Genomic DNA, 14,988 nt, shown 5'->3' with positions numbered 1-14,988 from the left:
TCTCTATAATTTTAGTCAAACATAAAAATGTTTGACTCTCCAAGAAAGTTGGAATGACTTATAATTTGGAACGGAGGGAGTATTATATATATTTTTAATATCAACATGCTGATGATTCTTGGCTGCCGCATGCCCCATCTCCATTTTTTTTTATCCTTGCTTGTTGTTCTCCTCCATCATTTCTTCTAAACAAAATTCGGCAAATTAAAGCTCTTCTATCATCGGTTTAAAAGAAGAACACGGTACACATTCATGCATGCGTGAACGCACGTGTGCATGCAATAGTAGTGCATCATTTCTCTTAGCTTGGGATGTATTCAACATTTGCCTTGGACAAAGAAAAATGAATTCTAATACTAATGGCATATGCTGCTGCACTGCAAGTAGAGGAGAGATGGAAGAGTTGCAGTTAGCTTAGGCAGCACAGCGGTATCACCTGTTGCTTCAAGTGGATGCCAGTAGCTAGGAGCTGAAATCATCATGGCTCCACTCCACACTCCCACTGATAGCTGCTGCTGACAATGCCGCGCTGACTCTTCCAAGCTTACTAGTAGCTTTATACTTACACAAGACCTGGTATGACTTTTCCAAGGTACCCAACCAGGCCCAGGCTGGGGAACCGGACAAGAAGCGCGTCCACTTCCGGGGAGGATGGTGTCACGTGGGCACGCACAAGCACGACGCAACGCAGATGGGTGCGTGCGAGCGTGACAGCGGCTGCAGCTAGCCAAGGGGACCAGATCGACGCAGCGATCCACAGTGTGCCTGCCTTTGGATTCCTGAATCCTGATGACGATGATGCACTACGGGAAACCGTAAATTTACCGAGTATTTTTTCTTTGCTGAGTGTTTTTTTTCGAACACTCGGCAAACAAGCTCTTTACCGAGTGCCGAGCTAAAAATACTCGGCAAAGAAAAAACACTCGGCAAAGAGGAGCTTTGCCGAGTGTCAAAAATAAAATACTCGGCAAAGCCTATTTACCGAGTGTTTTATTTTTGACACTCGGCAAATTTTTTTTTGAAAAAAAATCTTTGCCGAGTGTCCAGATCGGGACACTCGGCAAATGTCAAAAATATATCTCTTCCCCAGCCCCCTACCCAGCACCCCACCCGCCCGGTGCGCCCCTCCTTAGCTTCCTCCGCGCAACACCGCCCGACGCCCCCCTCCTCTTCCTCCGCGCAACACCGGCCCCCCACCTCCCTCTCCCGCCGCCGGCTAGCCGCCGCTGCCGCCGCCCCTTCCCTCCCTCCCTCCCTCTCCCTCTCCTACCGGCACCCCTCCCCCTCCTCTCCCCTCCTCCCTCCCTCGCGCGGCCGGACCCTCTCTCCGGCGGCGTCTCCGGCTGCCGCCCCGCCCCTCTCCCCAGATCCGACCGGATCCGGCCGCCGCATCGCCCCTCTTCCCCGGATCCGGCGGGGACTCGTGTTGGGGGCCCTGGGAGCGGCGGCGTGGAGATGTGGTGGTGGTGGTGGCCGGGAGGAGGCAGCTCGTGGTGGCCGGTGGGAGGCAGCTCGTGGTGGTCGGCGGGAGGCAGCTCGTGGTGGTCGGCGGGCTGTGGTGGTGGTGGTGGTCGGCTGTGGTGGTGGCAGCGGCGGTGGCGGTGTGGATGGTGGCGGCGGGCGTGGATGGTGGCCGGCTGTGGTTGTGGCGGCGGCGGCGGCGACGTGGATGGTGGCGACGTGCTGGTGGTGCGGCCGACGGTGTCGGCGTGCCTTTTTTTATTTTTTTCGAAAAAATGGTTTGCCGAGTGTTTTCTAGGCACTCGGCGAAAGCTTTGCCGAGTGCCCGACCGAAAACACTCGGCGAATGCTACTTTGCCAACTCAAATTTTGCCGAGTGCCAGATGCCGAGTGTAACACTCGGCGAATTTGTTGCCGAGAGTATTTTGGATTTCGCCGAGTGCCCCTGGCACTCGGCATAAAACCTGTGTCCGGTAGTGATGTCTCAAGAACCACACGTACGTCTAGACAAACGGCCTTCTATTTGTTCCATGGTCTAGACTACCATGCCTACAATGTGCCAAGGCTAATCCCAACCCATTACTCTATATGCTATTCCGTCCGTAAATAAATGATAGACGCATTGTCATCAGAAAAAAAAGTCAAGCTTTATAAATTTTAACCAATAATAATTAGTTAAATTATAAGCACATTTAGTGTATAACTTTTCTCCGGTTCAAATATGCTTATTATTCCTAGGAAGTATTATGCTCTCTAAAAATACCATGCCATTTTTTCAGTATAACGTGTCAATTTATCACTGTCTAGACCACTGACTGTACGTGACAATGGCCCCAGACATACCTGCGGACCAGTACGTGGTTTTCGAAAGTTACCTTTCATGCTCAAGCTGTGCCTTCAGCAAAAAATGTCCTAATGTAAGTGACAATATGGCACCTAAGTAATGTCTATGATTTAATCATTAAGATTAGTCTAAGCAGGCAGCACTAGTGTACCCTACCTAGCTATCGGTGTGGTCCACTAGCGTGGAGTGTGTCTAGCACTACCCACCGCAGAGGTTGGCACCTCGTACGGGCACAACGGAGATCGGAGAAGAGCTGCTTCCCCGTTGTACCAAATGCAAATTTTAATGTACAGTTTCATTGTACTATTACTAACATTGAAAATTTCGTAACTGTGCATGCTAGGTGTCATAGGGATGAGACTCCTCTCATAATGACCTTGCCAAGTCAGCAAGTTTGCTGATGTGGCAACAAATTTAATGTTCATAAAACTCCTATAAAACCTCCATTGAGACTGGCCTAAACGCGAGGCGGCAGATGCCCTAAGGAGTAACACAACGGGTCAACGGGCTGTCTCTCTGAGCGAGGGAGAGAGATCCTCCTGTAGTCCTGTGTCAGTTGACGCTGTGCTACTGTTGCTGTGGGCCAGCCCCACCAACATCATGTCCCATTCCTATTTTTTTGGTAGTAGGCCGGATTTTCCCGTTCCATAGTATCAATGATGGTATGCTGAGATCATTGGATAAATATTGAGCTGCTTCGTACCATTGTTGTTCCTTGCCTCACCTTGCTCAGCAAGGATTTAAAGGTTTGGTTGATGTGCTGGCAAGGAATTTCCTTTCTATCATGAGAGAGCCAATCCAGCTCTCCTAAGCCACCAAGGCAAGGCTTGCTCTCGCCGACAAGGCGAGGCAAAGCTTGCCTGAGAACCAAGCTGACCCATAGGTGCAATATATATACACATGGATGTGAGTTCCGGTATTGCTGATCCTGTATCATAGCTCCTAACTATACTTATCTTTTTCCCCTAAATTTGGAAGGGAAAAATCCTATTAATATTTCACCCTTCAACACTATTGTAAAAATCTAATTTTCAATCTACAACTATAAAACCGGATAGCAAGGGTCATCCAACTATCAAAACTAAGCAAATTTGACCCTTTGGGTGGTTTCAAGGGGGGTTTTGCATTTCCTAGAAATTTAAAAGTTTTGATTTAATCTAATAATTCATAAGTAATTCATTTCGAAAAAATAAAACAGTACCAAAATATTTGCTGAAAATGTAATCTATCTGTTGGTGCTCTATTTGGTATTATTTGATTATTTGTTCTTATTGCTTGTATTTTATTAAAAGCAATAAAACACTAGCTAATAATAGTAACAAGTAAGATGTAAATAACTTCAAATCGAGCATCAACAAATAGCCTACATTTCTAGGAAAAATTACTCAATAGCCTACATTTCCTTGTATTTCTAAAAAGTTTACAATAGTTTACAAATATTACTTGACATGAGCATAGATATGGGAAAAAGGAAAAGAAGAAGAAATTACTCAGCACTTTGTCAAATTTACATATATCTCGCAACAAAGTGAGTTTTCAAAACTGTAAACAAGTAACTTTTGCTTTGGCTGAAAAGTCACGGGACTACCTATACATGCATGTACTTGTACTGTGAATGGTGGGGTGCTTAATTAATTCTCCGCGTATATTAGAGGAGATGAACAACAGGAATATAATTCGGGGTGTACTACATCGTTGCGAGTCCATATCAAAACTGTGAGTAATCCTTATTAGCGTGAGCATAAAAGAGAGGCTAGAGACTGGCAATTTCTTGTGGAAATGGACTACGGTGCATCGAAACAACGGACTCATGCCTGTTTCAGTGAGACATTTGGACTGAATTTTCTCCGGTTTACTCAGGGTCTAGAGGAAATCAGAAAAAGGAATTGCAGATGCGTGGCTCAACCAAGCTATGTGTGCAGTAGACATGCACCCATCATGCATAGACTCAAGTTACGCTCGAAATAATTGAGAAAAATGAAAGATAATAAGCAATCACTGTTTGCGCCTGCCAGTTCCTGATGCATGCTACCTCCAGTCGATGTAGTGCTACCAATTATGGCCGTGAAGGCACGTGTCGCGACGCCATTGGAGCAATCCAGCTGTCCCATCGCCAGTGAGAATCTTGGCCTAAGAACCGGCCAATAGAGAAAAGCTTCTCGACATCTTGATTTGGCCTGCAAAAACTTTCATGGATCGATGATTACACTTTTTGTTTTTGATGTTGTGTGCAGCCGAGCCCTTGCTGGTTGCATTGGTTCCTTCCGTACGTGCGCTTGTCGTTTTGCTTATGCAATCAATTTTATTGGGGGAAAATCGCAAAAATCTACCTATACAACCAACTTTCAAATAACGGTCTAACCCCTATGAAAGCTTTTATGCGGCTGTTGTTAGGTGCATGCTCTATGTATAAATGATTATGCCAAGCCTCATGTGCGAAGGGCGATGCAAATCTAAGCATAATTTGCACTCCCGAGTTAATTCGAAAGATTAGTGCCTGATTAGTGATCACCAACGGCCGGCGATCCTTGTCATGGAAAGGTGGTTGTCGCGATTGCGAGCTGAGCCGGCAGAGTCTAACATACTTCAGGTGATGTTCAGGTGATGTAGTATTGTAGTTCAGGTAAAAATGTGCGAATTATACTGTGCTGCTCCAACTAGCATATATTAGTGTTTCTTGGATGCTAGCTAGTGCACTTTGCATATATGTCAAGGTAGTGGGGGCATCTCTTCTCCGAGCAAATCAAGCAACACAGAGTATATTTCCATGTACTGCTTTTAAGAAAGATTTGCTTGTTTGGTACACGAACATAAGGCTCTCAACAATTGTGACAAAATCACTATCAGTACTACAGAAATGGCTAGCTCCCAACCCTACATCACCGCGGGTTTGGGGTCCGGCGGATAAAGGTTGGCAGTTTGGGGCCCTCAACCCTGGATCACCGCCGGATAATAAACCAGCGGTGAAGCTTATTAGAGGAAAAAAAAAACCACATGTGCCCATTGTTATCCTAAACGCTAAACGGTAAATAGTCGGTCACTCTTTGTTTAGTGTTTAGATGGTTTAAATGGTGTTTTGACGGAATTGAACGGTCTCAACAGTTTTGCACTTTATCACTAAATTATACATAATCATGCTCATAAAAGATCAAGTATTCTAGAAAGTATATATATTTATGCATATAAAAGACCAAGTACATATATTCATGCGTGCAACAAACCAAATATAAATATTATCTATGGAAAAACTTAAGTATATATATTTATGGAAGTAAGAATTCAAGTGGAATTGACAGTGTTCACCTAAACAGGATGTTAAATGGCCGTTTAGCCTGTATAATGATGTTTAATTCAGTTTTGTTTAGGCCATTTAGCCCGTTTAATCTTTTTTGACCGTTTAAACCCATTTCCATTTAATGGACCGTTTATAGCCTAAACAAAACAGTTGGTCTCCGTTCACTGTTTAGACGCCGTTTAAATGGCCGTCCGTTTAGGCGAGCACTGCCTGTGCTGCTAGGGTGCACCGCCCGCCGCCCGTCGAAGTCCCATCACACGCCGCTGCACCTCATCCTCGCCGCGGCCGCCGCACCTTGTCCCTGAGCCTCGAGCTTGCCCCACGACCGCTACCGCACTTTGCCCACATGGCCCGCCATGCCTCGCCCCGTCGGATGCCGCTGCTGCAGCTCCTTGCCCCACCGACCGTCGTCGCTCCACATCTCTCCCACCACATCTGCCACACATCGTCCCTGCGAATTCCCCCACTGGACGCCGACATGCCGCATCTCCTCTCGCTGCGGCTGCCGCACTTGACCCACACGGACCGCCACGCCGCGCCTCGGCTATAGCCACCGAGCCTCCCACTGCGGCCATCGCACCTTGCCCTACGGCCACCACCGCACTTTGCTCACGCGGGCCGCCGAGCCTCGCCCCGTCGGGCAACGCCGCGGAAGCTCCTCAACCCGCCGGCCGCTGCCACCGCTGCTCCTTGCCCTACTGCTGCTCATCACTACAGGCGTGAGCACCAGCTGCTCTACGCCAGTGAGGGGCCAGCGGAGGGGGGAGGAGAGGGGCAGGTAGCCGGCAAGAGTGAATGATTTTTTGGAGAGGGTGAGAAGTGGACAGAGCAGAGAGGGGATGCGGAGGATAGAGAGAGAGGGGGGAGGCTATCTGTGGATAAGATAGAGATGGATGGGAGATGTGGATGGACTTGAAGGACTGGTATCAACTTTTTTTTATAAAGATTTCGGGTCTGCATACCCTTTCACCGTCGGATGGAAGTACAAACTGGTATAAACGCCGCTCCATATTACAAACCGGTGGTGGTAGTCTTTTTCACTGCCAGTTTCAATAGCTAACAACCCCATCATCTTTTGAACTGGTGGGGATACACTGTCACCGTCGGCTCACATATAACCGGCGGTGATAGTCCGGTGGTGATGGGCGGTTCTGTAGTGATATCTTTCATGGTTCTATAACAAATTGTCGGAGAACATATAGTACAAGTTTTTTAAGGTCTCTTGGTCTTAACTCCAAGATAGTTGATTCGAATGGATTGTTCAAAAGATCACAAAGACCAACAAGAAACAACAATGATTCATAATAACTGATGTTTTTTCATTCACTGCATAATATAGAAAAAAACACATTATTGCAATATAGTGATATGGATGCTCACACACAAAAAAATCCGGATGAAAAATGTTGCTTCATCCAAGCACCAGTGGCCAACCATGAACCATGCACAAATGAACCATCTATAGACCGTACATAAAATCTTGCTATCCAGGTCTTCCACCAAAGATATTTGGTGCCACTACTAGGCCTATCTATATAATTTACCTAATATTGGATTCAATCTACATCACTTATTGACACCACCAATGTAGATGCCGAAACATGCTTTGAAGGTAGCAGGCACGTTTCCATCTGCCCATCTGTCATTTTTCTTTTCGTTGTTGTCTACCTCCATGCCTGACCATGAAACATTTACCAAGCTCTAGGTTCGCACAAGCCCCAGTGCAACATGCCCTCCTTCGCATATGCTCCATCTGTTATGGGCGCCGCCACTTAATATCATCCATGCTTGTTGGCATTGACCTCCACAAGTGGGTCATCCAAAATGACGAGCATACCTCGCACCATCTCACCCACCTCCACTGGAGCCTTCACCTTCGTGAACTCTATCTCTAGAAATCTGCACCAAAACTCAGCAACAAATTTCCCAAGCAGCCAAAATCCACAGGTAGTTCTTTTGGACGAATTGTTGGTATTAGTACATACCTTCATGAAGTGGCAAATTCGTTATTGAAAGTCCTCGATGTCACCCTTCGACTTGTCAGGTGCCTGATCCTACTAGATTTTGTTGTTGTTGGCTCTACCGTGGTCGACACTAGGTGATGGTGGTGTGATGGCTTTGGATCTATAGGAAGAGAAACACTACCAAATACCACAGAAACTATTTGTCGAAGCACCTATTTTTTTCAGGAACAAATGAAAAGTTCATCCACCCCTACTCATTTCGAGGGGCGGTACAATTTTCAGGGACGGACAAAAAATGAACTGCCCTTGGAAATCAGATTTTCAGGGGCAGGCTGAAATATGGACCACACCAAAAATTCAATATCAAAATTTTAGCCACCGCGCGCCCTAGAAATTGAAAAGGCTACATAGGTGGTGGGACTGTGCCCTCTATTCTCTCTCTCATCTCTTCCTTTTCTCTCACTAATCTCTTCCATCTCACTCACTTATCTCTTCCCCTCTCTCTTCTCTACCTGCCGAGCGTCCCTGCTCATCCTCTCCATGGGGCATTGCAGGTTGGGGGGGGGGGGGGGGGGGGGGGGGGGGGGCACGGTTTTCCCGTCGTGAGGCGAATGGAGCAGCGGCCTTGGGCGGGCAGGCAGCAAGGAGGTCGACTCAACAGGGGTGATTCCTGTTTGATTAATTACACTTAATAGTCGGCAATATGCTCATTGACAACGAGTTTTCTATGATGTCTTCCTCAATCAGCCTTAGATATCTAGCTTTTTATTTTCAATTATATTTCTAGGAAAATGTACTTCTAATTACATTTCTTGAAAAAGCAGTACTCCTAATTTATGACTTTGTCCTTGAAGAATCCTTGTGGTTATGATCAAACAAATGATTGGTTGTCTCGTATGCATGTCCCCATATCTAGCTTGTTTGTGTGAGGAAACATGCCCACCTGAACGGTTGGACGATCCATCCAGTGTTTCATGCTCTGATCGATTGATCCCTACACAAATATTATTCAAAAACCAGTCCAAATATCGCATGGTGTGGTCCTCCTTTATCCACGTCAAATTCGATGGTATTTGTAAGCAATTAGTCGCAAGCTTACAAACAACCTGGTTATCTCTGGACGCTTATATATCCAGGCCGACTTCTGGTTGTGCCAGTTAGAACATTGTTCAATTACTTCCAGAAGGCCTTGTGCAATGGAGTGCTCATCACCTAGTGCTCCACCACGAGCGGTGGCGGCGGACCTGTCCCTGTCGTTGGCATCGGTGACAGGCAGCGCCGCCGCCGGGGACGTGGGCGGCAAGAACGTGCGGCTGTACCCCTGCCTTTTCTGCGACAAGATTTTCCTCAAGTCGCAGGCGCTCGGCGGGCACCAGAACGCGCACAAGAAGGAGCGAAGCGCCTGCTGGAACCCCTACCTCTACGACGGCCACGCCGCCGCCGCTGTCACCGTCGCCGAGCCCTTCTCGGTCGCCGGCAGCGCCGCCACCATGTCCATCCCCACGCAGTCTCACGGTGGCCACGGCGAGGACGGCGCCGACGACGCCCCGATCTATCGGGCGCAAATGCAGCGACGGCGCGCCGTGCTTTTTGCGCCGGTGGGCGCCGCCGGGGCTGATGGCACGGCTGCGAGCTGCGATGGCACGATCGACATGCTCAACTGGGTCAGGGCCAGCAGCGCGGCGGCCGCCATGGCACTCTCATCTGGCGCCGGCGAGGATCTCGACCTCGAGCTGAGACTCTAGACGTACGACTGCATCAATGTCATCGAGCAGGGCACTCTCTGTTTTTTCATTAGGTATTTGTCCCTCCCCGGTTGCGTCCATCTATGTGTCATGGACTCATGGCTCCGTTGGCATTAGGTATATTGTCGTCAACCCTGTATACATGCTAGCTAAGTACCTATAGCTGAAGCCTCAACCACAGTTTTTTTATGAGCTGTTGCAGGTTTTTTCAGTTGTATAATGTGTTTCAAGAAATCTAAAATAAACACCCTGGTTTGCAATACAATAAGAATAGTATGCACACACGCGTTTAACTGATTTTCGTATCTATAGTTAAATTTATGTTTAAAATAGGTGAGGATATTTATGGGAGAATTTATGCACAAAACAAGATTATCATATCAATTTACACTAACAGTCGAGCCAAGTTTCTAAAGCGGGATTGTCTATAGGTTTATGATGGGTGGTTCATTCTCTAAACTCTAAATAAGAGAGAATGTTTATGGGATATACACAAAGCAAGATTATCATATCACGCTGGTGATTAATTGCGGGGCTAAATATTTTAAAATACAAATTGCACTTGCTTTTCATTTTCAAAATATCAATATTTCTGATAACTCTTCTAGGAATTTTTTCATTAATCGGAGTTTCTAGATCTCCTCTTTTCATGATATTGTGCAGATTTGTAGTTCTCAAAATCTTGAAAGATTCGTAAACTCCTTTTTTTTTCCCAAAACAAGACGGGACTCCCTTACCGATCTGATTTTATATATTATACAGAAGGAAAACTGTGCAAACTAATTACAAAGAGAAAAGAAAAAATAGAAGGAAGGAAGGAAGGAAGGAAAAAGGAATAAAAAGAAAGAGCTTGCTAGGTGAGTGAAGCCAGTCGTGAAGAAGAGGTTTCTACAATATAGTGTTACATGCTGTGTATACTTATTTAAATTAGAGTATCTAGCTATTTTTTATCTTTCAATTGCCTTTCTCAACCATGATATCAACGTCCACATGTGCTGTTTCCTTTCACGAGTTGTGTGGTGAAATAAGAATAAACTTTCAGTGATTGGATTTTAGTGAAGATTTTAAGAAAAGAATTTATACTAACACGAAATTACCACATATATAGGATCGCCAGTACTTGTTTATCAAACACATGACCATGAATAGAATTTCTTCTACAGATGGCAACACACTAGCTGTGTGCGATAATATACGTAGGCACCATTCTCGAGGAGGAATATACACTACTAATTAATCTGGATGTGATGGCCTTAGATCAAATCTTATAGACCATATTTAATCGGGCTAGTCTCAATGCACAGTTTCATTGTACTATTACAAAGACTGCAAATTTGGTAATTGTGCCTTATGAGTATTATGGGGATGAAACTCGTTCATTTCATAAAACTCCGTCCTCTCTCTCTACTAAGTCTCAAAATTCTGATGTGGCATAAAAATTAATGTTGATGAAACTCTCTATGAAACTCCAACTGAGACTTGGTTCCACGTACGAGTCGTCAGTGCTTAAGTCATTAAGTGTTCTCTCCGTGCCGTGCAACTTCCCGCTAGTTCGCCACTGCCCCCTCATCAATCCACTCCTAAGAAAACTCCGGTTACCATCCTAGCTGCACTGTTTCGATCTGCATTCGATTCTCTATTGCTACTGCACTCACCTAGCTATCTAGCTAGCATCCTGGCGTCCCCAGCTAGCTCTCTGTTGCCATGGACTCCTTTCAACATAGTCATGAGTTTTTGGATGAGGTGGAGATAGAGTCTGAGGATGACTTGTTCTCCAACTTGGAAGCGGAAGAAGATAAGGACTTTGACAGTGCATTGTATGTGGATATACATTACATGTGTTAATAACCTGATTGTAGGTTGATTTATTAGTTACTCCTTTGGCATCCTTGGTCTTTGTGTATGATATGGATATATATATCATAGATTCGTAGTGCAGCCAAAGTGCAAGTCATTATTTATATTTGTTTAGTTTAATTTTCAAGTCGTCAAAGTTGATCAAATTTTGTTTGCTTTCAATTAATTTTCTGAAGTAACTCGACTCATCTATAAAATACAATATAGACGCAACACTCACATACACGGGATAGGATTGATATACCTGGGTATTGAACTCACCATGCAAAAGTGTCTCACTTTGTTGATGGACATGTCGGCCACCACTAAAAAAATAACGATGTTAATTCCTAAAACGAATACAGAAAAATATGTGCACTCGCGCTAAGTCTAAGACTTGAATTTGGCTGCTCAGGTTTCACTGTAAGAAACCTAACTATAACTTATTGTAGCTTAGTTCACGGTGCATTCATAGGTCTTGATTTTGATTTCCGATGACAGCATTTTCCGCACCACTCACAACTCCAGTCAATTAAAAAATATGAAAGGTAAGACCTTGTTTAGGACAGCTCCCGGTCGGGAGGCGGAGCAGGGAGAGCTACTTCTTTCGGCTCCACCGGCTCCTCCACTCAGCTAGTTGATTGTAGCGCCTTGGATTGTGTTTTGGTTTCTTGCAACTGTGCTGCACAGTGTCACTACAGTATCAGTGCGGATGAAACTGGGCCTTGTTTAGTTCCGAAAGTTTGGAGGTGCCAAATTACTGTTACATCACTGTAGCACACTATAGCGTTTCGTTTGTATTTATGAATTATTGTCTAAACATTGACTAATTAGGCTCAAAAGATTCGTCTCGCAAAGTACAACAAAACTGTACAATTAGTTTTTAATTTCATCTACATTTAGTACTTCATGCATGTACCGTAAGTTTGATATGATGGGGAATCTTCTTTTTGCATAGTGCCAAAATTGGGAGTTGGGGATGAACTAAACAAGGGCTACGGGGAGCTCTCCCAAACACAGCCTAATTACTGTTATTTGGCATTGTGTGGGACCTTTTTGCGCTTCCTACTTGGCTACGAGGACGTCCCCACCTGCATGGGCATATAAAAGCATAAGATTTCTAGAAGGAGTCATTGTGCCGTGCTTTAAAAGCATAAGATTTCTAGAAGGAGTCATTGTGCCGTGCTTTCGAGTAACCAATCAACAATGATAACACACAGACTGGTTGTACTATATTTTTTCCCTAGGGGAAATTTCTTGTTCTTTCTTTTTTAACGATTCGGATAGTGCGTGTTTTATTAATATAGCAGAAAAATATAAGACTACAGTCCTGGGAGGCCATAGGCGGGAAGGTCATAGGCAGGAAAAGGAAAAGAAAAAAAAAACTAAACAGACTCGTCCAGTTGGATTGGGACATCAACGCGAGTAGCCACGTAACTCAAAACTGCCACACCCGACCGGTTGGATTGGGATGTCAACACGGCCTCATCATCCACTCGCCACAGCTGCACCCACCAACATTCACGCTCATGTATTCGTCGAAACCACCAAGCGTGGCCCTGCGTCGATGGGAATCGATAGAAGCAGATTGCACCGCACTGAGAAGGCCATCGCCATGCGGGACCCTCCGCTGTAGTGCCGCTGCAACACCATACTCCACCTGACAGAGTGATACCACCGAATCCGGACCTCTTGCAGACTGCCTCGCAATCGTCACACGATAACACAACGCGCGGGGCCTCGCCACATCCGCCGTTGGACTCCACCTCGCTCTCGTCACCTCGAAGAACACCACACGCAGGGCCTCGCCACGCCCGCCACAGTACTCCATGTCACGGATCCATTTCTTTTGTCCCTGTCAGAGTGGTGAGCAATGTTGCCCCGCTCCACAAGATCTCCATCGATCAGCCAAGCCGTCGCCATAGGTTGACTTCGCCTCATTGCTTCACCCACGCAAAAGCATCCGCCGCCATGTCAGCTCTCCAAAGAAGTTGCTTGCGCCGTCTTCCGATGATGTACCGCACCGTGTAGCCCAGCCAAGCTGAGCAACCCGCCGCGGTCCGCTGCAAGCCTAGTTGTCCCACGATGTCGTTGCCGCAAGCGTCGTCCTCCGACGCAATCTCACGCCGCACTGACAGTTGCCAAGCAACGCCAGCCGCCACGGTCCGCTGCAAGCAGCCAAAACCGACAACCATGCGATAATCCCTAGCCAGCCACCACGGTCCACGTGGCCTCAGCAGCACCCGTCCAGCTTGCCACGTGGCGGAATTGTCGCCACCAGCTACGGCCGGCCATGACTAATGGACCAGCAATGCCATAGACCGAGATGTATCTTTAGAGACGATGCCTGCAAGGAGGACACGGTGCTAATGGCGCCGCCATCGCTCGTCCAGAATCTAGACAGGGTTTTCACCCAGAGGACCTCGTGCAGTAGGGTTGTAGCTAAGACATGACACCCCTAACGGGGAGAACGACTCCCTAGGGAGCCGCCGTCATCTTCACCGCAAGAACACCGGTGAGAGCTTTTGCCCGGAGCATCCCAACCCCTGCACGCTCACGGCTCGGCACTCCCGGCCACAGTCATGGCAACCCATCCGGGGCGGCGTCGCCACCGTGCCTTCTCGCACCACGCCGTCGTACCTCCACCTCCGCTCGCTCACCGGCAGTTATCCTCCTCATGCCGCGCCCTACACCGCTCCGCGTGTAGCTTGCGCGCAGCGCCTCCTCCGCGCCAGCACCATCTCCACGCCGCTGTCCTCCGCGCTGGCGTCACCTCCGCGCTGCACCTTGCGCGCAGTGCCTCCCCGGGCGCCACGGCCGCCGGCGGCCACCACGCCCCCTCCGCGCCGCCAGCCGCTGCGCCTCCTCTGGCGCATCCTGGCGCCTCGCAGCGAGGCCGCGCCTGCCGCAGGTGACCACGTGGCCCTACCGCTGCCGGTCGCCGCCGCCACCACTCGCCCGTCGCCGGCCGTCGTCCCCCGCGCCTAGGAGCCTCCTATCGGTGGATCCGGCCTCGGGGACACCAGATCCGCATCTGTCGGTGCCGGATCCGACAGCCCTCACCAGTGCCACCACAGCCGCTCGTCCTCCGACGAGGCGGTCGCGCCCGCTGTATACGAAGGAGGAGGAAAAGACCGCCCCGCCGCCGCCGTCATTGTGGGCCGCTTGGACTTCCAGCAGCCAGCTCGAGTGGCGGTGCGGCGAAGGGAAGGGAGGAGGGAGGGGTGGAAGGCGGCGGCAGCGTTCGCCTGCCGGTGTCTTAAATACGCTTTCTCATAAAGCAGGGCGCCATTGTTCTACGGTCTAAGGGTTTTTTCCCTTGCGGTCCCATTTTCTTTAATCTTTTACTTTTAATACGACCCACCGTACGTATTTAGATACGGTGTATCTCCGTGGTACGTAGGTACTTGTGCTCAGGCACATATACGTGTCGGCATACATACGTACCTCTCTCGATTGGGCAACCCCCTTCTCTCTGGTCATCTGTCAATTATTGGATGTTTTCCTGTCACAGTTACTGTTTGTGTCCTTGACGAATCATATGTCGCTGTAATGGATAGTAGACATCAGATCAGTGGGCATATATTATTGGTTGTTTTCTGCTGATCTGCGCCGCCTTTCGTACGTTGGATGGATAATCCCTTTTTCAGTGGACACAGTTAGCACTACTTGAGGACAAATCATGCATGGGTGCCTCTCTTGGCCACTGTACCTTCCGTCTTCTTCTCCCCTCTCTTTTCACTCCCAACCTAACCCCAAAATTTCCTTCTTGGCCATCTTGATGTGAGCGTTCCTCGGTGATGACCCCGGAACGCCGTCCCGCCCCGCGAAAACAAACTGGGC

General features: G+C 47.7%; 1 protein-coding gene across 1 annotated transcript; it reads left to right on the top strand.

Moving 5' to 3' along the window:
- Positions 1-8,756: 8,756 nt before the first annotated feature.
- On the top strand, positions 8,757-9,522 carry LOC117843235 (uncharacterized). Its single transcript, XM_034723804.2, has one exon. It carries the CDS (start codon positions 8,761-8,763, stop codon positions 9,307-9,309), a length of 549 nt encoding a protein of 182 aa, XP_034579695.1. The 5' UTR covers positions 8,757-8,760; the 3' UTR covers positions 9,310-9,522.
- Positions 9,523-14,988: the final 5,466 nt, after the last annotated feature.

The sequence above is a fragment of the Setaria viridis genome, chromosome 2 (assembly GCF_005286985.2).
Source record: "Setaria viridis chromosome 2, Setaria_viridis_v4.0, whole genome shotgun sequence".
In the NCBI taxonomy this organism is placed as follows: Eukaryota; Viridiplantae; Streptophyta; class Magnoliopsida; order Poales; family Poaceae; genus Setaria; species Setaria viridis.
The sequence above is the reverse complement of the archived record's forward strand: the minus strand, read 5'-3'. Positions and strand labels throughout refer to the sequence as shown.

Bases quoted from the DNA above. Each gene is read 5' to 3' on its own strand.
- LOC117843235 (XM_034723804.2), top strand. From the start codon at position 8,761: ATGGAGTGCTCATCACCTAGTGCTCCACCACGAGCGGTGGCGGCGGAC.